General features: G+C 43.9%; 1 protein-coding gene across 3 annotated transcripts in view; it reads right to left on the reverse strand.

Moving 5' to 3' along the window:
- Nucleotides 1-1,810: 1,810 nt before the first annotated feature.
- Nucleotides 1,811-27,736, reverse strand: part of LOC142748289 (CD209 antigen-like protein C) — a 110,900-nt gene continuing 84,974 nt past the window's right edge. The window contains exons 10-12 of one of the 3 annotated variants that reach the window (XR_012882217.1): nucleotides 11,661-11,770; nucleotides 2,235-2,455; nucleotides 2,055-2,133 (exon numbers count right to left, since the gene is read on the reverse strand). Coding sequence is in view for 1 of the 3 variants with exons in the window: in XM_075855389.1 (XP_075711504.1) it covers nucleotides 1,995-2,133; nucleotides 11,661-11,770 (249 nt within the window). In the remaining 2 variants the exon portion in view is untranslated. Of the gene's footprint in view, nucleotides 2,134-2,234; nucleotides 2,469-11,660; nucleotides 11,771-27,736 lie in introns of all 3 variants that reach the window. The other 2 variants (XR_012882216.1, XM_075855389.1) reach the window with 2 other exon arrangements.

The following is a 27,736-nucleotide window of genomic DNA, read 5'->3' on the forward strand; positions in this document are numbered from 1 at the left end:
GGTAAAGAAAGCAAACATGGCGAGGGGGAAGGAGATGTCGGGAAATAAGTGGGGGGGGGGGGCGCCAATCTTTGCCCCGGGTGCAGGAGAACCTAGCTACGCCTCTGCTTTGCTGACTCAATAACTACGGCGCTCCAAACCTCCTGTGGTATTAACAACAGCATAAGAACTGTGCGCTAGAAGCTTCATGGCAAGGGTTTCTATGGCTTAGAGGCTGCATACAAGCCTTACATCACCAAGCACAATGCCAAGCGTCGGATGGAGTAGTGTAAAGCAGCTGCCACTGAACTCTGGAGCAGTGGAAACGTATTCTGTGGAGTGATGAATTACGCTTCTTAATCTGACAGTCTGATGGACGAGTCTCAGTTTGGTGAATGCCAGGAGAATGCTACCTGACTGACTACATTGTGCCAACTGTAAAGTTTGGTGGAGGAGGGATAATACTATGGGGTTGTTTTTCAGGGGTCGGCCTAGGCTCCTAAGTTTTAGTGAAGGGGTTAATGCTTCAGCATACCAAGACATTTTGGACAATTGTAGCTTCTAACTTTGTGGGAACAGTTTGGGGTTCGGCCCTTTTCTGTTCCAGCATGACTGTGCCCCAGTGCACAAAGCAAGGTCAATAAAGGAATGGTTAGGTGAGTTTGGTGTGGAAGAACTTGACTGGCCCACACAAGTCCTATCTAATACCTTTAGGATGAACTAGAACAGAGGTTGTGAGCCAGGCCTCTCATCCAACATCAGTGTCTGACCTCACATTCTCTTCTGGATGAATGGGCAAAAATTCCCACAGACACACTTCAAAATCTTGTAGAAAGCCTTCCCAGAAGAGTCAAAGCTGTTTTAGCTGCAAAGAGGGATCAACTCCATATTAACTGGTTCCCGAATGCTGGCTGTATTTTTACGGCCATTGGTCAGGGTCCTTAAAACCCGAGCCATAGACTATTTACGGCGTGGGTTTTAACTTGCTGCCCGAGCGATCGGGCAGCTGAATGTCTGGTCTCCGGCAGTCAGTGACTGCCAGGGACCCTGAGGAGAGGATAGAAGCAGTATATAAAAATATATAAAGTTCCACAAAGGTCTTTTCTGACCTTTAAGGGACAGACCATAGTAAAAAATAAATAAAAGTAAAGTGCAAAAAAAATGAATAATACACATAAAATACCCACCCCAAAAAAAACTCCCCCCCCCGCCAATCATTGTCGTAACGCTATTCCTGACCCAATTACCCTAACATAGACATGTAATATATTAAAATTTACGGTAGACAATGACGATCAGAAATAAAAGGTCTATTTTAGGGTAAAACGATGTTATTACCAAAAAAATATAGCTGGAAAGTAAAAAAGCTTATTTTTTTACTATTATTTTCAAACTTTAATCCGAAAAATGCTAAAATAGCAAAAAAGGATGTGTATAAAAAATTATAAAAAAAGAAACCTGCATTGTCTACGGAAAACATATCGCAAAAATCACGTCGCTAGCCCAACAAATAAAAAAGTTATAGCCATTTAACTAATGCGTGCAAAAAATGGCTAAATGGTGTCTGGTCCTGAAGTCTCAAAATCGCCCGGTCCTGAACTGGTTAATGTCTATGGATTTAAAATGGGATGTCATAAAAGCTCCTATTGGTGTAATGTGTAGGTGTCCCAATACTTTGTCCAATTGGTGTATATGGGTATGGGGGTATAATATAATTTTTTAGAGTTTACAATTCATGTTTTATTTGTGACAAAAGTGTGAAAATTGTCCCAAAATACCTGGCAGCAAAAGCGTTAAAGGAGTTGCCCATTATCAAAAAACTGCTAACTATATATTCTTTTCGGTCATGGTAACCTTACAGCCCACTAATTTTATATATATATATATATATATATATATACACATATATACTTATGGTTTGCAGCCTAGGAAACACAAGTAGCTAATTAGAAGGTTGTAAACCTATAATTGATTCATAAAGAAGGGACATTTCATAAGAAAAGAGGAGATCCCCTTTAACAACTCCATACAGCCTTACATATGTAGAGAAGCTTGTGATCACATGAGAGGTCATTCCATGTTTGAGGTCCTCCCATAAGTTCTGCACAGTGTTCGTTATCATAGTCATTATTGGGTTCACCTTCATGCCAGGCACTAGAAGAAAAGAAAGGTTAAAAAGTACCTATTGTTAAAAAAAAATATTCACAATCACTTTAGATATTCGGTGCAGTGCCGTCAGAAATTGGTTGTCTAACCTGTGTCTTTGGGCCTTTTTTAATTTCCCTCGTTCCATTGGGAAAATACTTTTTTTTTTTCTCTGCTCCAACTAAGGGGTCTGGGTTTTCCGGTCATGATGTGTTCAGCACTCTGAGGCAGATGTCTCCTCACTTCTGCACCTCCTTTCTCCCCTCTCATAGCATGCAGTCTAAGCCTCTGTTCCCATCACGTTTCATCCCGAGGAGTTCCCAACACATACCTCCAACAGAAAGCTGAGATGTATGTCACTTTGTAAGCATACAGTGGCATACGTTGCCAATAGGACCCATACTAAAAAAATGCATCCCGCACGATTTCTGTTTTTCTACTGTGTGCCCCAGCTTGGAACAGCTTAGCCCACTACGATGTTCCATAAAGCAAAAAACAAGGTTTTCCGACACATGCCAGCCCGGCATATGCCAAAGGAATACACTTTTGGCATAAACCGAGCAAAAAGGGACCTATGGATATGTTCGGTGTATGCAAAAGGAGTTTTTCTGCCACAAACTTAAAACATAGGGCTCGAATGTAATGTGTACAGTGCCATACAGATTCAGAGAGAGAGAGAGAGAGAGAGAGAGAAACTGCAACTGCACCCCCTTCCTCCCTGTTTGTATTTACAGAATTACAGATTTTTTTGTGTTTCAAAGAGCCTACAGGCAGAAAAGGGGGAATTACTGGCTGCTGAAAGGCGAGTAAGTTGCTCTGTCACCCTTGTAAGATGTGTATGTGGGAGTAAAATTGGTTACATTAGTAGTGTTGGTTTCGTTGCTCATGATTTTATTACATGATCCAGAATGTAATCCTTTCAGTAACTTCAGTAACTACAGTAACCCCTGGGTTTCGGAAAGTTGTTCCTCTCATTATCATATTACCTTATCATATCTAAAATCTGTGTATTACCCCATTACTGTAGTCAGCTCAAGGATCATCTCTACAGATGTGATGGTCACTGTAATATCAGCTACGACAGCGTCATGCCCTGCTGGGAGGCTTTAACCCCTTCCCGCCATCTGCCATATATATATATATATATATATATATATATATATATATATATATGGCGCTATCGGGCATGGGCTCCCGCAAACCGCAGTACAGTTACATCGCGGTCATAGTGCGGTTCAGGAGCTGAGCCCGCACCATCACCGCCGGGTGCCAGCTGTATGTTACAACTGACACCCTGCTGTAACGGCCAGGACCGAAGCCAACCTCGAATCCGACCGATTAACCCCTCAGATGCAGCGCTCAATAGAGATCGCAGCATCTGAGGGGTTTTTAGCCACCGGCACCCCAGCAACGTGATCGCTGGGTTGACGTGGCTGCAATGGCAACTGGAGGCCGAATACTGGCCTCCCGATCTGCCAGCTACAGAAGCCTCCTAAGCCCCGCTTGGAGGTGGGGCTTATAAAGCTTCCAGTACCAACGGCAAGATAGCTCAGGCTCAGAAGCTGAGCCAGCATCATCAGCAGTGTGTGTGCACTGTATGTTACAGCAGTCACCCTGCTGTAACGGCAGGAACCAGAATTAGCTCAGATCCCTGCCATTAACCCCTTAGATGCAGCGATTGCTGCATCTTAGTGGTATGTAGCAAATCGGCTACTACTATGTCAACAGGAGGCCTAACAATGGCCTCCTGGTCTGTCATTACAGAAGCCGATTAGGCCCCGCCCGGAGGCGGAGAAAAATCGTCTTGCTGTCAGTGAACGACTGACAGTTCTAATACATAGGTAGTGCAATCAAACAGTTGAACCTTCAAGTCCCCTAGTGGGACTAAAAAAAAGTAAAAATTAAAATTTTAAAATATCAAATAAATATTTCAAGAAATAAAGTAAAATACAATCGCCCTGTTTCCCTTATCAAGTTATTTATTATTGAAAGACATAAACCATACATATTTGGTATTGACGCGTCCGTAACGGCCTGAGCTATAAAAATATTATGTTTTTTATCCCGCGCAGAGAACACTGTAAAAAAACATTGCCGGAATTGCTGTTTTTTGGTCACTTTGTCTTCCAAAAATTGAAATAAATAGTGATCAAAAAATTGCGTGTATCCAAAAATGGTACCTTTAAAAACATAGCTCGTCTCGCAAAAAACAAGCCCTCATACAGCTCCGTCAACGAAAAGAATGAAAACTTTATGGTGACAGAAAAAAGACATTCTTTTTACAAAGGTAGTTTTATTGTGCAAAAAGTTGTAAAACATAAAAAAGTGCTATAAATTAGGTATGACTCGCAGAATAAAGTTAACATGTCAATTATAACGCGTGGTGAACACTATATAAAAAGAACTAAAAAAACGATGCCAGAATTGCTGTTTTTTGGTCACATTGCCACCCAAAATAAAGGATAAAAGTAATCAAAAAGTTGCATGTACCCCAAAATGGTACCAATAAAAACTACAGCTCGTCTCGCAAAGAAGTCCAAGATGCAGTCTGGTTTGGGGGTCTCCGTACTGGTACCTCGTACTGGTACATGGTTACTGGTGTGGCCATGTATTGTTGTCAATACAAGGACATCTCTCCTGTCCTTGTACTTGACACACAATATGTTGCTGCTAGAATGTGCCCTGCTCTCACCCCTTCTGAGTGTTTTCCCAAGCAGAGTATTAGGGAGGCCTCTCAGGTTTCTTCTAGCAGTGCCGCATGCCGCAGGACTGGAAGCGAGGCACTTGAAGAGTCGGACGCTGGTATAAAAATTATCCAGGTAGAGATGGTGACCCTGGTCCAGCAGTGGGTGCACCAAATCCCACACAATTTTTGCATTAACTCCCAGTAAGGGGGGGGGGCATTCTGGGGGCTGAATACTGCTGTCCTTCCCTTCATATAGCCTAAATCTGTAGGTATACCCTGATGCACTCTCACACAGCTTATACATCTTTACGCCATACCTTGCCCTCTTACCCGGCAGGTACTCGCGGAATTGAACCCTCCCTTTAAAATGTACCAAGGACTCATCAATAGAAATACACGTCTTGGGGGTGTATGCTTGGGAAAACCGGGCACTGAAATGGTCTAATAGGGGTCTCCGTTTATACAAACGGTCAAAACTGGGCTCATCTCGGGGTGGGCACGTCTCATTATCAGTATAATGTAAGAAGCAAAGAATTGCCTAATTTATTTATTTTTTTAGGTTACAGTTCAGTTCTGAAGTTGCTTTGAGGGGCCCATATATTAGAAACACCTATCAAACACCCCATTTTAGAAACTAGACCCCTCAAAGTATTCACAACAGCATTTAGAAAGTTTATGAACCCTTTAGGTGTTTCACAGAAATTTAGAGCAAAGTAGAGGTGAAATTTACATCTTTTTTTTTTGTCAGAAAATCCTTTTTATACCATTTTTTTTTATAACACAAAAGGTTTTATCAGAGAAACGCAACTCAATACTTATTGCCCAGATTCTGCAGTTTTGAGAAATATCCCACATGTGGCCCTCGGGCGGTAATGGACTGAAGCACCGGACTCCGAAGCAAAGGAGCACCTAGAGGATTTTGAGGCCTCTTTTTTATTAGGCACCATGTCCTGTTTGAAGAGGTCTTGTGGTGCCAAAACAGTGGAAACCCCCCAAAAGTGACCCCATTTTGGAAACTAGACCCCTTGAGGAATTCATTGTAGTTTTCTTGGGGTGCATGCGGCTTTTTGATCAGTTTTTATTCTATTTTTAGTTGGCGTGGTGACTAAAAAACAGCAATTCTACAATTGTTTTTTTATTCTATTTTTTTTTACAGCGTTCACCGTGCGCTATAAATGACATATTCACTTTATTCTGCGGGGCGATACGATTACGGCGATACCAGATGTTTATAGTTTTTTTATGTCATGCGTTTTCACAATAAAATACGTTTTGTAAAAAATCATTTACTTCTTGTGTTGCCATATTCTAAGAGCCAGAACTTTTTTATTTCTCCATCAATAAAGCCGTGCGAGGACTTATTTTTTGCGTAACGAACTGTAGTTTCGATCAGTACCATTTTTAGGTACATGCGACTTTTTGATCTCTTTTTATTCCGTTTTTTGCGAGGTGAAGTGACCAAACAATTGTGATTGTGGTACGGTTTATTATTTTCTTTTACGGCGTTCACCGTGCGGGATAAATAACGAAATCATTTTGTAGTTCAGGCCGTTACGGACACGGCGATACCAATTATGTATAGTTTATTTGTTTGTTTATATATTTTTATTAATAATAAATGACTGATAAGGTAAAAAGGGGGATTTTTACTTTTAATACTTTTAAAACTTTTATTTTCTTATTTTTACACATCTTTTTTTTACTTTTTTTTAACTTTATTACTTTGTCCCACTAGGGGACTTGAGGGCAGGAGGCCCTGATCGCTATTCTAATACACTGCACTACATGCGTAGTGCAGTGTATTAGAACTGTCAGCTACTCACTGACAGCAAGCATACTGGGTCCTGACTTTTTCAGGACCCACTAGGCTTCCGTCGATGGCATAGCCGGACGCCATTGTTTGGTGTCCGGTTGCCATAGTCACCATCGCCGGCCGCTATCGTGTAGCAGGCCGGCGATGGCAGCTTAACCCCTAAGGGCACGGCCAGACGTGGCGGAATTCCTCCGCAACTGTCCGCATCAATGCCGCACAGAATCTGCGTTGCAGATTCTGCTGCGGATCTGCACAAAATGTGCAGTACATTGATGCGGACTAGCTGCTGCGGACTGCGGGAAAAGTGCTTCCCTTCTCCCTATCAGTGCATGATAGAGAGAAGGGACAGCACTTTCCCTAGTGAAAGTAAACGATTTTCATACTTACCGGCCGTTGTCTTGGTGACGCGTCCCTCTTTCGGCATCCAGCCCGACCTCCCTGGATGACGCGCCAGTCCATGTGACCGCTGCAGCCTGTGATTGGCTGCAGCCGTCACTTACACTGAAACGTCATCCTGGGAGGCCGGACTGGAGACAGACGCAGGGAGTTCTCGGTAAGTATGAACTTATATGTTTTTTCACAGATACATGTATATTGAGATCGGTAGTCACTGTCCCGGGTGCAGAAACAGTTACTGCCGATCGCTTAACTCTTTCAGCACCCTGGACAGTGACTATTTACAGACGTCTCCTAGCAACGCTCCCGTCATTACGGGAGCCCCATTGACTCCAAATTCCGCTCCGCAGCCTATGCTCCGCAGCGGAATTTTACGCCTAGTCTAAACGAACACTGCTAAATTAAAGTGTAAGTCAATGGACAAACGGCACCGCTGCGGATCAACGCTGCGGAGTGTCCGCAGCGGAATTTCAGTGAAATTCCGCCACGTGTGAACCCGCCCTAAAAAGCTGCGATCGGTGCCCGCTGTAGGAGCTGTGACAGCTGCTGTACGAGCCAGCAGCTGTCACAGCTCCTGTATGTGTCGGGAGGACGGCCGAAACGGCCGTTACTCCCGTGACGTACTATTAGGTCATGGAGCGCGAACGATACAGCTACCATGACCTAATAGTACGTACAGGAGCGGGAAGGGCTTAAGAACTCTCTATTCCTGACAGACAGGTCTGGAACTCCCTGGAATGTTCTAGAGACGTCTCCCATTACACCATAAAAATATTGAAGTTATTCGGTCTGTCTAATGATCTTTCTATACCCACACCTGTAACTATATACTTAATGAACTCTGTGTATAGAAAATAGGCAGCGGTAGTGCCTCTGTTGGTCCCTGTGATCATGTTACTTGTCATGGTTGCCATTAGTGGAAGGCTGCTTCTTGGTCTAACTATACCCAGCATAGCCCTAAAAGAGACATTAAACATTGAAGTCCTATAGTAAGGACAAGCCATCAATGAATCCTGGCAAACCCTACACCATAAGAGTATTATAGCTCTGTGCATAGCCGTATATTTGGTGCCAAGAATAGTATCTGATTTTGATGGTTTTGCCTTGTTCTGGCTCAAGGGAGAGTAAAATAGATTTAATTTTTATGTATTTATTTTTTCAGCCTTTATTTCATACTTTGTCATAGAACTCATCCGAGAACAATGAATATAGATCTATAGCTATAGATATCAGGTACAAGTTTTGCATGTGCTTATAAACTCCACCTAAGGAACAGATCTGAGTACAGCATTGCCTATACATATAAACACCGTTATTATCACTGAACCTAAAAGCGTAGCCAAGGCACCCAATACTTACTTATATTACATGTTCATGAATGTTTCTAAGTAAAGATATAGAATGGGTCATGATAATAAAAGGTGTGAACCAGAGCCTAGACAAGTGATATGGGCCCGGCTTGGGCACCATTAAAGAGGTAGCACAATTTACAAATAAGGTGTGGGGTGGCGCCAGGAGGAGTCAGCAAACCCTACTACACATATTTGGTGGTAGGGTGTCATGCTGGACCTACATTGAGAACTATACATGTGAAGAGTGATTAGAGGAAAATGGGTAGTATGTTTTAAAACGAGGGATTGGTGGGAAAGGGGGTGGCAGGGAGCAAATAATGGCTTACCATCCAACAGCTATTATGCATAACTTTAGGGCCCAAGAGCGGTGGGACTGTGGCGGAAAAATTCTGCCTTGGGCACCAAGAGAGCTTGCCCCACGGTCGCACCCCTCATATTGGTTGTCATTGCAAGACACCAGTGTTGTGACAATATCCAGTGTTATATACCTGTTATATGTACCAAATTACCTAAGATCAGAAAGATGTCAGTGAGACAACATGTCCTCTTAGGGTCCGAAAAAAAAATCAAAACGCAAATAAGAATGCACTGTGCTTTGAACACCATTGGAGATAATAGCACCATAGCCCTTCAAGTCTGATTAAGGACTCCTCATTCACTTGAGAGGAACCATGTTATACTATAATACCCCTGTGGTGGCACTGCAGCTTCCCTTGGTGATTAGGGATTTCAGCAGTTGAGTATGTGGCAACCGCTGATCCCTGAGTTGCCTTAGGCCTTGTTCACATGGCGTGTATTCGACACGTTTTTGACGCGTTTTACACACCAAAAAACGTATCAAAAACGTGTAAAAAATGCATGCTTTAAAGAGGCTCTGTCACCAGATTTTGCAACCCCTATCTCCTATTGCAGCAGATCGGCGCTGCAATGTAGATAAGAGTAAAGTTTTTTTTTAAACGAGCATTTTTGGCCAAGTTATGACCATTTTTATATTTATGCAAATGAGGCTTTCTAAAGTACAACTGGGCGTGCTTAAAGTAAAAGTACAACTGTGCGTGTATTATGTGTGTACATCTGGGCGTTTTTACTTGTTTTACTAGCTGGGCGTTGTGAATGGGAGTGTATGATGCTGACGAATCAGCATCATCTACTTCTCTTCGTTAACACCCAGCTTCTGGCAGTGCACAGACACAGCGTGTTCTCGAGAGATCACGCTGTGACGTCACTCACTTCCTGCCCCAGGTCCTGCATCGTGTCGGACGAGCGAGGACACATCGGCACCAGAGGCTACAGTTAATTCTGCAGCAGCATCAGCGTTTGCAGGTAAGTAGCTACATCGACTTACCTGCAAACGCCGATGCTGCTGCAGAATCAAATGTAGCCTCTGGTGCCGATGTGTCCTCGCTCGTCCGACACGATGCAGGACCTGGGGCAGGAAGTGAGTGACGTCACAGCGTGATCTCTCGAGAACACGCTGTGTCTGTGCACTGCCAGAAGCTGGGTGTTAACGAAGAGAAGTGGATGATGCTGATTCGTCAGCATCATACACTTCTATTCACAACGCCCAGCTAGTAAAAGAAGTAAAAACGCCCAGATGTACGCACACAATACACGCCCAGTTGTACTTTTACTTTAAACACGCCCAGTTGTACTTTTACTTTAAACACGCCCAGTTGTACTTTAGAAAGCCTCATTTGCATAAATATAAAAATGGTCATAACTTGGCCAAAAATGCTCGTTTAAAAAAAAACAAAAACGTTACTCTTATCTACATTGCAGCGCCGATCTGCTGCAATAGGAGATAGGGGTTGCAAAATCTGGTGACAGAGCCTCTTTAAGCTTCCCATTGACATCAATGGAAATGCGCATTGTAGTGCATACAACGCAATTTTTTTACGCACGTGTGTTTAAAAATTACGTCATGTAAAAAAAGAAATGTCAAATTAATTCTTGGCATGTAAAACGCGCCAAATATATGGCGAAAAAAACGTGTAATTCTCATAGTCAATGGGAGTCGTGATTAAACGCCAAAAAACGTGACAAAAATGTGTTGAAAACGGCTGTATTATAAAAAGAACTTTACAAAAACGCTAGCGTTTTTGACACGTTTACACGTCGTTTTTTTTGAGCGCCGTGTTAACAAGGTCTTACTTTTGAAAAGCGTTTATTTTTTAGGAGGGGTTATCCAGTTCAGAGAACCGCTTTAATTTCACATAAACCTCTTCTAGTAGACTGGTTGGGGCAGGACTGTTATGAATTATCATGCAAGAAAGAAACATCTATGAGTTGAAGCAGTTGAATAGATTTTATTTTGGGCTTAAAGAGGCTCTGCCAACAGATTACAAGTGCTCTATCTCCTACATTATGTGATCGGCGCTGTAATGTAGATAACAACAGTGGTTTTTATTTTGAAAAACGATCAATTTTGAGCAAGTTATGAGCAATTTTAGCTCTATGCTAATCGCATTCTGGCTGGAGCCAATGTCTATTCACTCTCAAGACACTTTGGTAAAGTTAATGTGAGAGTACGTGACTGCACAACGTGATCCCGCGTGATCACGCTGTGTTGCGAGTGCTGCTAAAAATGAATGAAGTGAAGTGTATGATGCTGATTGGTCAGCATCATACCCTTCTCTTTACAACGCCCAGTTGGTAAAAAAGTAAAAACACGCCCAGTTGTCTATTAAGAAACTAATTAGCATAAATCTAAAATTGTGCATAACTTTCTCAAAATTGCTCTTTTTTCAAAATAAAAAACACTGTTGTTATCTACATCACATTATGTAGGAGATAGGGCACTTATAATGTGGTGACAGAGCCTCTTTAAGGGTACCATACACTTAAGATACAGTAGATGTCAGCTATTCATCTCCCATTCACTCCCCCAATAAGAAGAGGGGTCTGGCAGTGGCTTATTTCCAGTGGGAATAAAGGATCGGGGATGTTGAAATCTGCCTTCGTGAAAAAGTCGGTAGACCCCCATACACATTAGTCGCTGTATTTATGGATTTATGTATCTAATGTGTATGGCCACCTTTACGTTTGGAAATGTTCATATTCTAGGTGGTATTGACTGAAAAAGTAATGACACTTCCAAACGTTTTTGCACCTCTACATTTGACAACCTCTTTCCATATGTTATATTAGAGAATATGGACGACATTGAGGTCCACCACTTGGGAGCACCCTCTGGTAGCCAGAGGAGAGCAACTACAAAGAGAGAGAGACCTGGCTTGCAGTGAAAGGAGAACCCATTTTTATATGATGAAAATCAATTATATTCCCTTACCTGTATGTCAGAGGTGATCCATCTGTCCATACCCACATGCCAATGTGGTTAGGTTTCCGTTTCAGCCCTATCCAGTATCTTTCTTGTTTAATGATTGAGAATAGAGAAAGCTGGAAATAAATAAAAGTATTTTAACTTAATAAAGTTTTGTGTCCTGAATGGGAAATCTGCCTAACTAACCAGATAGGTGAACAGGGAAGATATCTAGAAAGGCTGTGAGATAATCTTGCTGTGAATAGCCTTGCTGATGTTTTCCATTTGCCACTCATAACTCAGCGCCTTGACAGTACCACAGTATGGTCCCCATTCACTTAAATTAATTGTGTTTAGCAGCACTATCAGAGATATGCCAAGAGGCCTTACCAAGCACTGTGGCCTAGTGTGACCGTAGACATTGGTGGTGGTCCCAGCGGTCAGACCCCAGCACTCAGATATTGATGCCATCTCCAACCAATATGCCATCTAGAATTCATAAATATTCGCAGATTTCTTACTTATATACGTTTCAGTGTGTGTCATGAAGCTTTTGTTAATACACCTAACTATGCAGAAAAAAGGTGTTGGGGGATATATAATTAGCTATATTATATGTCATTCCAGAGTTTTGGAAAACAAAATGTGACAACCTCTGTGGCTGTGTGGGGAAGGGGCCGCAAAATCTGGTGGTATGGCGTCCGCTTGCATTCTGCCACTGGCTGCCTCTTATGGACAGGTTTATTGAGTCGGTAATAGTACAAAAGGTCTGTTTGTGTGGCACTATTACTATTTACAGGGGCACTTTGTGTTGCACTATCTACAGGGGGCAAAGTGTTTGCCACTATCCACAGAGTACACGGTGTGTGGCACTATTTACAGAAGGCAATATCTAAAGGGGAGAGACTGTGTGCTCATATGGCACTATTTACTGTGTGCTCGTGTGGCACTATTTACAGGGGCAAAGTGTGTTGCGCTGTCCAAAGAGGATGCTGTGTGTGGCACTATTCACAGAGGACATTGTTTGTGGTACTATCTACAAGGGGCATAGTGTTCTCATGTGGCACCACTAACAGGGGCACTGTGTGTGGCACTATCTACAAACGGCAAAGTGTATTTTCAGAAGCACAGTGCGTGTTACAGTCCACAATGACTGTGGTACTATCTACAGGGGGCACAGTGTGTTTGTGTGGCACTAATAACAGACGGCAAAGTGTGTTTGTGTGGAACTATTTACAGGAAGTACAGTGTGTGCCACTGTCCACAATGTCTGTGGTACTATGTACAGGGGGCAGACTGTTTGTGGCACTATTTACAGGTGACAGAGTGTGTGGCACTATCTACAGAAGGCTCTGTATTTGGCACTATCTAGAAGGGACACAGCATGTTTGCGTGGCACCTTTTACAGGGTGCATTGTGTTGCACTATCTACAGGAGGCACAGTGTGTGGCTCTATCCACAGGGGACACTGTGCGTGACACTATTCACCAAGGGCATTGTGCATGGCACTATCTACAGGGGGCACAGTGTGTTTGTGTGGCACTAATAACGGGGCACAATGTGTTTGTGTTGCACTATTTACAGGGTGCAGATTGTCTGGCACTATCTACAGAGGGCACAGTGTGTGTAACTATCTACAGAGGGCACTGTGTGTGGTACTATCTACAGAGGGTGCTGTGTGTGGCACTATTTACAGAGGGCACTGTGTGTGTCACTTTCTATCGGGAGCATAGTGTGTGTGGCACTTTCTAAAGGGAGAATAGTGTGTGTTACACTCTACAGGGTACAAAGTGAGTGTCACATTCTACAGGGGGCACTGTGTGTGGAACTTTCTACATGAGGCATAGTGTGTGCTGTATTTATGTACGGAGCTTAGTTCTGGTGCTGTATAGCAGTACTGAGCTTGGTTCTGGTGCTGTATTTATGTACCGAGCTCAGTTCTGGTGCTGTATATATGCACTGAGCTTGGTTATGGTGCTGTATTTAAGTACTGAGCTTAGTTCTAGTGTGGTATATATGTACTGAACTTGGTTCTAGTGCTGTATTTATGTACTGAGCTTAGTTCTGGTGCTGTATATATGTATTGAGCGTAGTTCTAGTGCTGTATATATGTACTGAGCGTGGTTCTGGTGCTGTATTTATGTACTGAGTGTAACGTCCAGGGCCGCGGACTGTCGTTCTGACTCACCCCTCGACGGCCGCGGCCATTGATCTGTGAGTGCTGGCTTGCATCTCCTCCCCAGGAGACGCCAGCACTCACTTCGGCTCTGCTCTGCAGTGTCCCGTAGGGCCAGCGCACGCACATGAAAATATGGTTACATTGACTTGGTACACTGTTATTTGGCCAGCTGCTACCCAGCTACGGCGGTGCGGCCTAGTGAGTCCACATACCCACAGATCGTGACACTGAGCTTAGTTCTGGTGCTGTATATATGTACTGAATTTGGTTCTAGTGCTGTATTTATGTAGTGAACTTAGCTCTCGTACTGCATATATGTACTGAGCTTTGCTCTGGTCATGTACATATGTACTAAAATTGATTCTGATGCTGTATATATGTACTAAGCTTGGTTCTGTGCTGTATATATGTACTAAGCTTTGTTCTGGTGCTGTACTTATGTACGGAGATTGGTACTGGTGCTGTATATATGTACTAAGCTTGGTTCTGTTCTGGTACTGTATGTACTGAGCTTGGTTCTGGCACTGTATTTATGTACTGAACTTGGTTCTGTGCTGTATTTATGTACTGAGTTTGGTTCTGGTGTTGTATTTATGTACCGAGCTTGATTCTGTGCTGTATATATGTACTAAGCTTTGTTCTGGTACAGTATTTATGTTATTACTTTGGTTCTGGTGCTGTATACTGTATATATGTACTGAGCGGGTGTAACATCTGCGGTCACGGGCCATCGTCCTCACTCACCGCTCGACGGCCGCTACTTGCAGACCTCAGTATTCTGGCCAGCATGCTCTGCAGTATCTCCTAGGGCACGAGCTTGGTCCCGGCCTTAAAAGGCCAGCGCGCGCACATGAAAATAATTACAAATTATCCCCATATAGCCCTGACCATAAAAAGAGCTCTGCCCTTTCACTTCTTGCCTGAGCGTTGTTGTGTATTTCCATGTTAGTCTTAGCAAATGGTCCCTTAGTCATATCCTATTCCCAGTGTTTCCGTGCCTGATACCTGTATCCTGTGCTGTATTAGTTCCTGTGCCCCTTCTATTGTTGGAGTCGTGTTGTGCCATCTGCTACGGCTGCTGTCATACACGTCTGGTGTCATCTGTCACGCCTGCCATCATACACCACGTCTGGCAATATCTGCCATGTCTGTTATCTTACACCATGTCTGGAATCATCTGCCAAACCGGTTGTCATACACCACGTGTGGAGTCTTCTGCCACGCCTGATATCATCCACCACGTTTGGCGTCATCTACCTTCAAGTTCTATCTGTGCCTAAGCCTCTGCTAGTGTCTGGACTATTACAGATACTCTTGTGGTAGGACTTTGCATAGACTATTGTTTGGCCAGCTGCTACTCGGCTACGGCAGTGGGGCCTAGTGGGTCCACATACCCACGGATCGTGACATTACGGTCAGGCCATGGACCCCGGTGGTCAACCCAAGACCATGATGACGTCACAAATCATGCAGGCAGACATGCGAGACCTCCGGTCACGACAGAACCATCACCTCCAGGAGGTGAACGCCATTGGACATCAGCTGGATACGCAAGCTGCAGCCTTCACAACACCTGCTCCTATTGCTCCTGTTGTTCCTCCTACCACACCTCCTGTCAGTACCAGTACCGAACCCCGATGCTCCCAGCCAAACACCCAGTCCATGTCAGCCTATGTCAAGGAGAATCTGGAGAGGGGCATCATACGAAAGTCCTCCTCCCCAACTGGAGCCGTGTTGTTCTTCCTTAATAAGACAGAAATCTTCGACCCTGCATTTACTACTGTGGTTCCAACCAGATCACGGTCAACAATAAATACCCATTGCCACTGCTCTCCGAATAATTTGATCGTATACGAGGAGCCAGGATCTTCTCTAAACTGGACTTGCGTTGGGCCTACGACTTGATCCGAATCCGTCAAGGTGACGAGTGGAAGATGGTATTCAACACTCGAGAAAGGCACTAGAAATACCTGGTGATGCCCTTCGGACTGTGTAACGCTTCCGCGGTCTTCCAAGAATTTGTGAATGATATCTTCCGAGATCTCCTCTATGTCTATGTGGTGGTCTATGTCGATGATATGTTGATCTTCTCCCCAGATCCGACGACACATCGGAGGCATTTCCATCAAGTTCTGTTGGGATTAATGGAGAATCGTCTGTATGCCAAGCTGGAGAAGTGCATTTTTTAAATAAATTCCCTGCCCTTCCAGGGCTACATCATCTCGGACCAAGGCGTCAAGATGGATCCTGAGAAAGTAAAGTCCATCCTGGAATGGCCATGTCCCTAGGGCCTGCCGTCCATACAGTGTTTTCTGGAATTCACAAACTTCTACCGGCAATTTATTCCCAATTTCTCGTCACTGACGGCCCCCATCTCTACCCTTACCAAGAAAGGTATGACCGCCAAGGTGTGGACTCCATAGGCAGAGTGCCTTCACCTCAGCCTCGATCATCCATCATCCTGACGTGTCTCGACAGTTCTCGTTGGAGGTGGATGCTTCCTCTGTTGGTGCAGGTGTACTTCTGTTCCAGAGAGGCTTCAAAGGAAAGACAGTAGTGTGTGGCTATTACTCTATACTTTTTTATTAGAGGAGCTTAATTACTCTACTGGGGATGGGGAGTTACTGGCCATCAAGTTGGCACTGGAGAAATGGAGATATGTGCTAGAGGGCGAAGTTACTCCTATTCTGATACACACCGACCACAAGAATCTCACCTATCTTCAGTCGGCTCAACGGCTATTCTTCACCCGCTTTCAATTTGTGCTCCACTACCGTCCCGCTGACAAAAATGTGAGGGCCGCTACCCTGTCCAGGTCGTTTGAAACAGGGGACAATGTGTAGACCCCTTAATGTATCATAGACCCATCCTGCATTGTTACTGCTAATCCTCTGCAAGTTAGAGACATTACACCGGGGAGGACTTTTATTCGTTTGGCAGACTGGTGGAGAATCCTTCGCTGGGGACACAGCTCCAAACTGGCCGGGCACGCTGGTGTTCGTAAGACTCGATAACTCGTCATTTCTGGTGGCCCACGCTGCCCAAAGATATTGTGGACTTTGTCTCTTCCTGCACTGTCTGTGCTTCTAATAAGGTTTCTCGCTCCAAGCCTGCCAGCCCGCTACAACCTCTGCCTGTGCCCAACGCTCCCTGGCAGCATATTTCAATGGACTTTGTCACAGATCTTCCTCCCTCAGCAGAATGCAATACTGTCTGGGTGGTGGTGGATCGGTTGTCTAAGATGGCACATTTTATCCCGCTAACCGGCCCACCTTCTGCTCCTTGACTGACAAATCTCTTCATTCTGCATATCTTCCGCTTGCATGGTTTGCCCCTTCATATCATGTTTGATCGGAGGTTTCAGTCCACCTAAAAATTCTGGAGAGCCCTCTGTAAACTCCTTGATGTGAAATTGGACTTTCCCTCAGCCTACCATCCACAGACTAAAAGTCAAGTCGATTGGATTAACCAAATCATGGAGAATTATCTTTGTCACTTCATCTCCATGAAGCATGATGACTGTGTACAGCTTCTTCCATGGGCCGAGTTCTCGTATATCAACCACACAAGTGAGTCCACTACTTCCACGCCATTCTACATTGTCTACGGCTAACATCCACAAATCCCTCTTCCTGTTCCGGCTACATCTCAGGTACCTGCAGCTGACTCTGGGTTTGGGGACTTTCTACAAATCCGGCACCAGAAACGGTCCTCTATTCTGCTGGCAGTCAATCGCATGAAGCGAAAAGCGGATACACGAAGAAGAGAGCGGCCACAGTTTCTTCCTGGAACCAAAGTCTGACTGTTCTCAAGGAATATTCGCTTGAAGGTGCCCTCATATACATTTGCTCCCAGGTTCCTCTGACCTTTTGAGATCCTGCAACAAATAAACCCTATAAACCATACAAGAAAGAACTGGAGCATATAGACAAAAGTATATAAGAATATTACAAATTTTATTACATAAATATGACAAACAATATATTAAAAAACATATAAAGACAAGACTCTATTAAAGTTTATGGAGCGAGACATGGAAATTGCTGGATGGCATGTAAAAATAGAAAGGCTGTACTAGATAACTGCAAGATCTATTTCAGACCCAAAAGGGTTCTGTAATGAATCGGGGTAGGGAGACGGACAGGTGAGCCCTAATCTACCCGCAACACAGTCCCTGCCTACTTGCACGTCCCGTCCTAAGTGACGGCGTTCAACTGGGCGACGGTCCCTACGCTCAATAGGTGCAAGACAGACAACACAAGGGCACACAGAAGCAAAAGGGGAACAGGGGGCAGTTGCCCACGGAAACACCGTGAGCAACAGGCAGTGGTGAACGAGCCGAGTCAAACCAGGAGAGTATGTAGTAGCAAAATCAGAGCAGGAGAGTAGTCAGTCAAGCCAGGGTCAATAAGTAACAGCGGTCAATCAGGTAAATAGCAGGAATCGCAGAGCCAGGAAACCAGACAATCACAGGCAAGGAACATGCTGCAAGTGAGGGTATAAATAAGGGCGGGAGCTAGAACCGTCAGGCCAGGCTGTGATAGGTTCTCCCTCTCCTCAGCCTGCGAGCCAGAGTTTTAACAGATCGCTTCCTCTCACCCCCCTGAGGAAGCATTCACAGCGAAATGCGCGTTGGGGTCTCTGTGGTAGAGCGAACATTGGTTTATATAACCTCCTTTGCTGCTATGGGTAAGGCTGTCTTTTGAGTGATATTTGCATGCACTGACACTTTCTCTTGTTCCCCTTCCTACTAGTCGATAATGTTTACAGGGTATTAGAGGCAATCAGTATGGAACTCTTTTGGGTCTGAAATAGATTTTGCAGTTATCTAGTACAGCCTTTCTATTTTTACATGCCATCCAGCAATTTCCATGTCTCGCTCCATAAACTTTACTAGAGTCTTGTCTTTGTTTTTTAATATATTGTTTGTCATATTTATGTAATAAAATTTGTCATATTCTTATATACTTTTGGCTATATGCTCCAGTTCTTTCTTGTATGGTTTATATAGTTATGGAGCTGCCTGCATGGTAAATTATGGGGGGATTTTGGTATTATAAACATTAACCAGCCCTTAACATAACTGCTTTTGGAGTTTATATATTGATAACAAATAAACCCTGTCTCCTATAAGCTTCGGCTGCCTCCTACCCTCAGAATCACCAACTCTTTTCATGTGTCCCTCCTGAAACCTGTGGTTCTGAACTGCTACAGTAAAGCTCCTAGTCCTGCAGTTGCTCCCAGTGGTTGTTCTGATGTGTTTGAAGTAAAAGAGATCCTGGACTACAAGAGAGTAGGAGGAAGGACTTTTTATTTAGTGGACTGGAGAGGGTTTGGTCCTAAGGAGGGGTCCCTCCGAGCCAGAAGAAAACCTTAATGCCCCTACCCTCATTGAGAAATTCCTCTCACGCTCTGGACCCAAGAAGAGGGGGCGTAAGGGGGTTACTGTAAAGTCCGTAGTCGCGGACCGTCGCTCTCACTTACCCCCGACAGCCGCAACCGCAGACCTCCGTGTCCGGGCCAGCGTCTCCCTCCCAGGAGACGCCAGCAAAGTCATGTCTGCTGCCCGTCGTCCTCACTTACCCCTCGATGGCCGCGACCGCAGACCTGATGGCCGCTCTACAGTATCTCCTAGGGTGCGCGCACGCGCTCGGTCCTGGCCTAAAAGGGCACATGAAAATAATTACAAATTTTCCCAGATCACCCTGACTATAAAAAGGGCTCTACCCTTTCACTTCTTGCCTGAGTGTTGTTGTGTATTCCCATGTTAATCTTAGCAAATAGTCTCTTAGTCGTATCCTATTCCCAGTGTTCCCATGCCTTGCTACCTATATCCTGTATCCCGTGCTGTGTTAGTTCCTGTGCCCCTTCTAGTGTTGGAGTCGTGTTGTGCCATCGGCCATGCCTGCTGTCATACACGTCTGGTGTCATCTGTCACGCCTGCTGTCATATACCACATCTGGTGGCATCTGCCATGTCTGTTGTCTTACACCACGTCTGGTGTAATCTGCCACGCCTGACATCATACTCCACGTTTGGTGTCATCTACGGTCATCTGTGCCTAAGCCTCTGTCTGGACTATTACAGGTACTCTTGTGCTAGGACATTGCATAGACTGTCGTTTGGCCAGCTGCTACTCCGCTACGGCGGTGCGGCCTAGTGGGTCCACATACCCACAGATCGTGACAGCGGGGGTTCTGGTGCTTTATATATGTACAAAGCTTGGTTCTGGTGCTGTATTTATGCTATGACTTTTGTTCTGTTGTATTTATGTATTGAACTTAGTACTGGTGCTGTATATATGTACTGAGCTTGGTTTTAGTACTTTATTATGTACTGGACTTTGTTCTGGTGCTGTATTTATGTAATGAGCTTTGTCCTGGTACTGTATATATGTACTAAGCTTTGTTCTGGTGCTGTATATATGTACTGTATGCCCGCGAGACCTCTCCTGGCTAGACTTCTGAATTGGAAAGACCGGGGTTTGTACCTTCAGATTGCACGGAAGAGGCAAGAGATTAAATTTGAAAATGTGCGTATCTCTCTCTTTCTGTACTTTTTAGCAGAATTGCAAAAAACAAACGGCCACATTTATCTCGATGAAGAAGCGTCTGAGAAATTTGAACATTCCCTATTCTATGGCGTATCCGGCGAGACTCCGGATCACAGATGGAGAGAAAGCTGTATTCTTCGTGGATCCTAGAGAAGCTGAGGATTGGATTCGTCGTCGCCCGAGAGGCCCACCCTAACGGCCTTTATTGGTGGGTGTTGGAGTTGTTTTCGTCGTCATGCAAGCAGCCATGTTGGATGTCGTATGGTGATTATAACTTTGTCCTACTATACGGGAGACGATTGTAATTCTTCTGGTCAGTTGGATTTAGGATAAAACATTCTCATCTTCGGGACTGTATCCTCTTCTCATCTACGCTGGAGGTTTTGGCCTGCTTTTCAAGTTAGCGGGAGCTACATGATTGTTTGAAGAACTATCTGTGTAGAGCATTCAATGCTTGTTTTCTTGTATACACAAGTACCCTGTGACCTTAACTCCTTAACGCCGAAGGACGCATATATCCGTCCTCAGCAGCTGCTAGTTCGCGAAGGAGGACGGATATATCCGTCCTGTGATGGCGCGGGTACTGTCACTGTACCCACGCGATCAGCGGCAGGAGCACGGCTGTTATACACAGCCTGGCTCCTGCTGCAACTGCCGGAATCGAAGCAGCGCGCTCCGATTCCGGCAGTTTAACCCATTAAATGCCGCTGTCAATAGTGACAGCGGCATCTAATGTGTTTGACAGAGGGAGGGAGCTCCCTCTGTCACCCGATCGGCGCCCCCGCAAACAAATCGCGGGTCGCCGTCGGGTTTCCATGACAGCCGGGGGTCTAACAAAGACCCCCAGGTCTGTCTTCAGCAACTGCCTGTTAGGCGATGCCGGAGGAATGACCTAACAGGTTGCCTGTCAGTTTTACACTGACAGGCAATAATGCTTTGGTATACGAAGTATACCAAAGCATTATATTTGCGATCGGCAAATTGCATAGTGAAGTCCCCTGGTGGGACTTAAAAAAAAAATGTCAATCAGTTAAATAAAGTTTGTGGAAAAAAAATAAATAAAATTACAGTCAAATTCAGTAAAAGTGTCAAAACAAATCACACATACACATATATGGTATCCCCGCGATCGTAACAACTTGACCAATAAAATGAACACATTAATTAAACCGCCGGATGAACGGCGTCCAAAAAAACTGCAAAAAACAACGGCAAAATTCTCTCTTTTCTCCCATTCCCCCCATAAAAAATAAAATAAAAGTAAATCTATAAGTCCTATGTACCCCAAAATAGTACTAATGAAAACTACGCATTGGCCCGCAAAAATCAAGCCCACATACGGTCACATCGACGGAAAAATTTTTTTCTAAAAGGGTTGTTATTGTGCAAACGTAGGAAAACATATAAAACCTTTACATATTTGGTATCCCCGTAATCGTGCCGACCCATAGAATAAAGTTAACATGTTATTTACGCTGCATAGTAAACGGCGTAAATTTATAACGTGAAAATGAATGCTGGAATAGCTGCTTATTTTCAATTCTCTCCTAAAATAAAAATCAATATATTATAAGCATCTAAAAATGGTACAATTACAAAATACAACTCGTCTCGCAAAAAACAAGCCCCTATACGGCTATATCGATGGAATAAAAAAAAAGTTACGACTCTTGGAATGCGACCATGAAAAAACTAAAAATAATCCTTGGTCATTAACGCGCAAAATGGCCCGGTCATTAAGGGGTTAAGCCACAAAGTTTGTATATTCCAATCTTGTAGTATGCATCGGTTGAGCCATATGTGTATGCAGGTCTTCGGATGGAATATGTTTTTCTGTTGGCCTTTTCTAGGTCTTGTTAAATTGTGTATGTTTAAGCTTTATATTGTACGAGTATATATGGAATGTATTTCTCATAATATTTCTATCTGTGTCTACCTCCTTTCTGGGTGGTGGTATAATTTATGTGATTATATATTATCATTCCTATTATGTCGACCCTGAAAGTAATGTCCTGGAATATCCGGGGGCTAGGCAGTCTCGTAAAAGGATAGCGATTTTTGCACATATTCGAAGATTTTGTTCCCATATTTTGTGTCTCCAGGAGACCCATTTAACACCAGATAGTATTGGAAGGTTACAAAAGTCATGGGTTCAGTGGGACCGTCATTCATTGCATACCTCTTATTCCCGTCGCGTGTCGATCTTGGTGCATTGCTCGGTCAGATGGGAGGTGTCCAGGATTATCTCTGATAGTGAGGGTAGATACATTTTTGTGCATGCATATATTAACTGTATACCTTTTGTGCTTCTTGGGGTGTACCTCCCTCCGCCGTCTACTTTATCTGTATTACAACTTGCCGTGAATTTTGTGTCAAGTTATCCTGAGGCTAAGATTTTATGTATAGGAGATTATAACATGCTCTTGGATCAGACTCTTGATAAGTTCCATCGGTCAGGGGGGGCCCAGGTGTCGCTGAATCCTACTTCCCTGCATAGACTAATGTCTGAATTGGGGTGGTTGGAGTTATGGAGGGTTAGACATACTAGTGTAGAGGAATACTCTTGTTTTACCCCCTCCAGGGATGCCTTTTCCAGGATAGATTATGTGTTTGTGTCCCCCTCAGTGGTTCCTATGGCCACTAATGTCGAGTATGCCCCTCGGGGAGTTTCGGATCACGCTCCTCTACAGGTCGAGTTACAGTTAGTTGATAGAACAGCCAGTAAATTGAATTGGAGAATACCTTCATTTTGTATCTCGCTGATTGGTTCCAATGATCGTATTCCGGACCAATTCCTTGAGATACATCACTCTGAAAGGAATGCACTGCTAAAATTGGATACCTTGAAGGCCTACTTGAGGGGTTGTTTGAAATCTACTATATCCTTTATTAAGAAAGAGTCACACTTGGTTGAGGATGAATTAGCTAGGTCCTGTCGGAGTTTAGAAACTGCCTTTTGTCAGATCCCACTGAGGCTAGGAGAAAGGCATGGATGTTGGAGGGAAAGAAATATCTGATTCCTTTTCAAGAGAAGAGTGATGGGAAGATGTTATTCCTTAAACAGAATGCATTCGAACTATACCGCGTTCCAAATTATTATGCAAATGTTATTTTTCGCTGATATTCCTAAATAGTCGATGCAGATGACAGTCAGTATAATCTTCAAGCCATCAACCGTTGGAGTATAATGCGAATTTTATTGAACAAATCTCCTAATGATAACAGATTTTTTTTTAGAAGTAAAAAACTCAAAATGCACTGTTTCAAATTATTATGCACAACAGAGATCAAAACATTTTAAAGGTTGTAAAGAGAATTAAAATGGTAATTTGTTGAATTTGCAGCATCAGGAGGTCATATTTACAGAAATCAAAAGCTCTTTCAATCAAAAAAACTTAACAGGCCAAGTTACATGTTAACATAGGACCCCTTCTTTGATACCACCTTCACAATTCTTGCATCCATTGAATTTGTGAGCATTTGGACAGTTTCTGCTTGAATATCTTTGCAGGATGTCAGAATAGCCTCCCAGAGCTTCTGTTTTGATGTGAACTGCCACCCACCCTCATAGATATTTTGCTTGAGGATGCTCCAAAGGTTCTCAATAGGGTTGAGGTCAGGGGAACATGGGGGCCACACCAAGAGTTTCTCTCCTTTTATGCCCATAGCAGCCAATGACACAGAGGTATTCTCTGCAGCATGAGATGGTGCATTGTCATGCATGAAGATAATTTTGCTACGGAAGGCACGGTTCTTCTTTTTGCACCACAGAAGAAAGTGGTCAGTCATAAACTCTACGTACTTTACAGAGGTCATTTTCACACCGTCAGGGACCCTAAAGGGGCCTACCAGCTCTCTCCCCATGATTCCAGCCCAAAACATGACTCCGCCACCTCCTTGCTGACGTTGCAGCCTTGTTGGGACATGGTGGCCATTCACCAACCATCCACTACTCCATCCATCTGGACCATCCAGGGTTGCACGGCACTCATCAGTAAACAACACGGCTTGAAAATTAGTCTACATGTATTTCTGAGCCCACTGCAACCGTTTCTGCTTGTGAGAATTGTTTAGGGGTGGCCGAATAATAGCTTTATGCACACTTGCAAACCTCCAGAGGATTCTACACCTTGAGGTTCGCGGGACTGCAGAGGCACCAGCGGCTTCAAATACCCGTTTGCTGCTTTGCAATGGCATTTTAACAGCTGCTCTCCTAATCTTATTAATTTGTCTGGCAGAAACCTTCCTCATTATGCCTTTATCTGAACGAACCCGTCTGTGCTCTGAATCAGCCACAAATCTTTTCACAGTACGATGATCACGCTTAAGTTTTCTTGAAATATCCAATGTTTTCATACCTTGTCCAAGGTATTGCACTATTTCACACTTTTCGGCAGCAGAGAGATCCTTTTTCTTTCCCATATTGCTTGAAACCTGTGGCCTGCTTAATAATGTGGAACGTCCTTCTTAAGTAGTTTTCCTTTGATTGGGCACACCTGGCAAACTAATTATCACAGGTGTCTGAGATTGATTACAATGACCCAAAGAGCCCTAAGACACAATACCATCCATGAGTTTAAATGAAAAACGAATAATTAAATGTTTATGTCACTCAAATCCAATGTGCATAATAATTTGGAACACAGTGTAGGGAATCAGTCCAATAGATTGCTGGCTAGTTTGGTTCATAGATCTCAATCTTCACCTGCGGTACTTAAAGGTAATGTGTTGCCAGAAAAACATGTTTTTTTTTTTTTAATTAAACATTTAGTGTGTGGGTGATTAAACATTGTTAAATTTTTTTTTATTTTTTTCACGAGTCAGGAAATATTATAAATTAATTCTAATTTATAATATTACCCATTTTTGGTCACTAGATGGAGCTATTCCCAAAATTGCAGCATTGCAAAATTGGGTAAAAAGCCCTCGCTCTAGTGAGCTCTCAGCATCCCCCCCTCCTTTATCCTGGCTAGTGCCGGGATAAACGAGGGGTTTGAACGGTGTAACCTCCTACACTGTGTGTCGCCATTTTTTGAGCTAACACACAGTGTAGTAGGTTTACATACAGTAGTAAACACACACAAACACGAACATACATTGAAATCTCTTACCTGCTCCTGCCGCCGCGGCTCCCTCCGGCCCGTCTGCTCAGTCTGCTGCCGCTGGTCCAAGTGCACAAATCCGGAAGCCGCGACCGGAAGTAGTAATATTACTGTCCGGCCGTGACTTCCGGTCCACAGGAAAATGGCGCCGGACGGCGCCAATTTCGAATTGGACTGTGTGGGAGCGGCGCATGCGCAGTTCCCACACAGACGCCGTACACTGAAGTCAATGGGACGGGAGCCGTTCGCAGTCCCTATGGGACTGTGGCTGCCGTATTCCATGTCTGTATGTGTCGTTAATCGACACATACAGAAATGGAACAAAAAATGGCAGCCCCCATAGGGAAGAAAAAGTGTAAAAATAAGAAAAAGTAAAACACAAACACACAAATAAATATAAACGTTTTTAATAAAGCACTAACATCTTTAACATATAAAAAAATAATTTGTGATGACACTGTTCCTTTAAGATTTTGTGGGAGGATGGTGGGGTGATACAGGATGCTGCGCAGATTGTGGAGAGGTTCTATAGATAATATGCTGACCTGTATACTTCCCGTAGTGACTATTCTGAGCAAGTTTTAGGGAGTTATTTGGATGAGGTGACTTTTCCGTTACTGTCGGAGGCAGACAGTGATCTGCTGGATAGGGACCTTACGCTGGAGGAGATTCTGGAGGCTATTAAGGATATGTCTGGGGGGAAATCGCCTGGACCTGACGGTATCCTGTTGGAGGAATATAGCAAATATGTGGATGTTATTGGTCCTGAATTACTACAGATGTATAGTACAGCCTTTGCTGAAGGTTATCTTCCCACCTCTTTGTATGAAGCCACGATTGTTCTATTGAAGCCAAACAAGGATCCTACTGAATGTGGATCTTATAGACCCATCTCATTGCTCAATGTTGACAATAAGGTCTTGGCCAAAATTCTTTCATGCAGACTTAATAAAGTTATTTCCTCCCTGATTCATGGGGATCAAACAGGATTTATTTCCGGGAAATCGATTTCTGAAAATATCCGTAGGGTTCAGGCGGTTTCCCAGGTGGGCGTGCATTGGGGGAAAAAGGTGGGCCTTGGCATCATTAGATCTTGTCTCCTCTGTTATTTGCAATAGCTATAGAACCTTTGGCTTTGCAAATCCGTCAAGACAGCGAATATCAGGGTATACAGATGGGAATCAGGGAGAGTCGAATAGGTTTATATGCGGATGATATGATTCTTTTTCTGTCAGACATAGAAAACACGCTTCCCAGAGCTATTGATTTAGTGTATAGACTTGGAACCTTTTCTGGTCTTTTGATTAATTGGTCTAAGTCGGCGTTGATGCCGTTGTGGAGGGTTCCATAGCCAAAGGTGCATTTTAATTTGCAGGTGGTAGAGGTGTTCAAGTACTTTGGGGTATATATTACAAAGGATCCGAGAATCTCCCATTCTAAAAATATATATCCACTGGAGGAATTGTTTCGGGATAAATTTAAGGAGTGGTGTACCTTACCCTTGTCAGTGGCTGGTAGAGTGAACTTAATCAAAATGGTCCTCCTTCCCAAAGGATTATATGCATGCTAATGGGCCTGCCCCTAAGGCCTCATGCCCACTTCAGTGTTTTTCTTCAGGGTGCTAGCCGTTTTTCTGACGGCTAGCACCCTGACCCATTCATTTCAATGGGGCCATGCACACAGTTTTTTTGACGGTCCCGTTGCTCCGTTCCGATCCAAAGTAGAGCATGTCCTACTTTGGTCCGAGATTCCGTGACCGTGAGGCCCATGCAAGTCAATGGGGCCGTCAAAAAAACTGAAGGCACACGGAAGGCATCCGTGTGCCGACCGTGTGTGACGGAGCGGTTGCCTAGCAATGGCCGGGCAGGCAGAAATACATTACAGAAATATTACACTAATCGGGTCTTACGATGTTCTGTGCACACGGTCATTTTTTTACGCGCCGCTGTCAAAAGGCGGCGCGTAAAAAAGACGCTCGCGTCAAAGAAGTGCATGTCATTTCTTCAGACGTAATTGGAGCCGTTTTCCATTGACTCGATGGAAAAGCAGCTCCAATTACGTCCGTAATGGACGCAGCGAAAAAGCGCCTCAACATGCCGTTACGGCTGAAATTACGGAGCTGTTTTCTCCTGTAATTTCAGCCGTTATGGACGCTGCCGTGTGAACATACCCTAAGAAGTTTTTTACAACTCTGAACTATTTGATGTCCTCCTTTATATGGGGTAGGGGTAGGAAGAAGTTGGCTTTAGCAATTTTGCAGCATCCCAAA

Source organism: Rhinoderma darwinii, chromosome 3 (assembly GCF_050947455.1).
Source record: "Rhinoderma darwinii isolate aRhiDar2 chromosome 3, aRhiDar2.hap1, whole genome shotgun sequence".
NCBI classification, from domain to species: domain Eukaryota; kingdom Metazoa; phylum Chordata; class Amphibia; order Anura; family Rhinodermatidae; genus Rhinoderma; species Rhinoderma darwinii.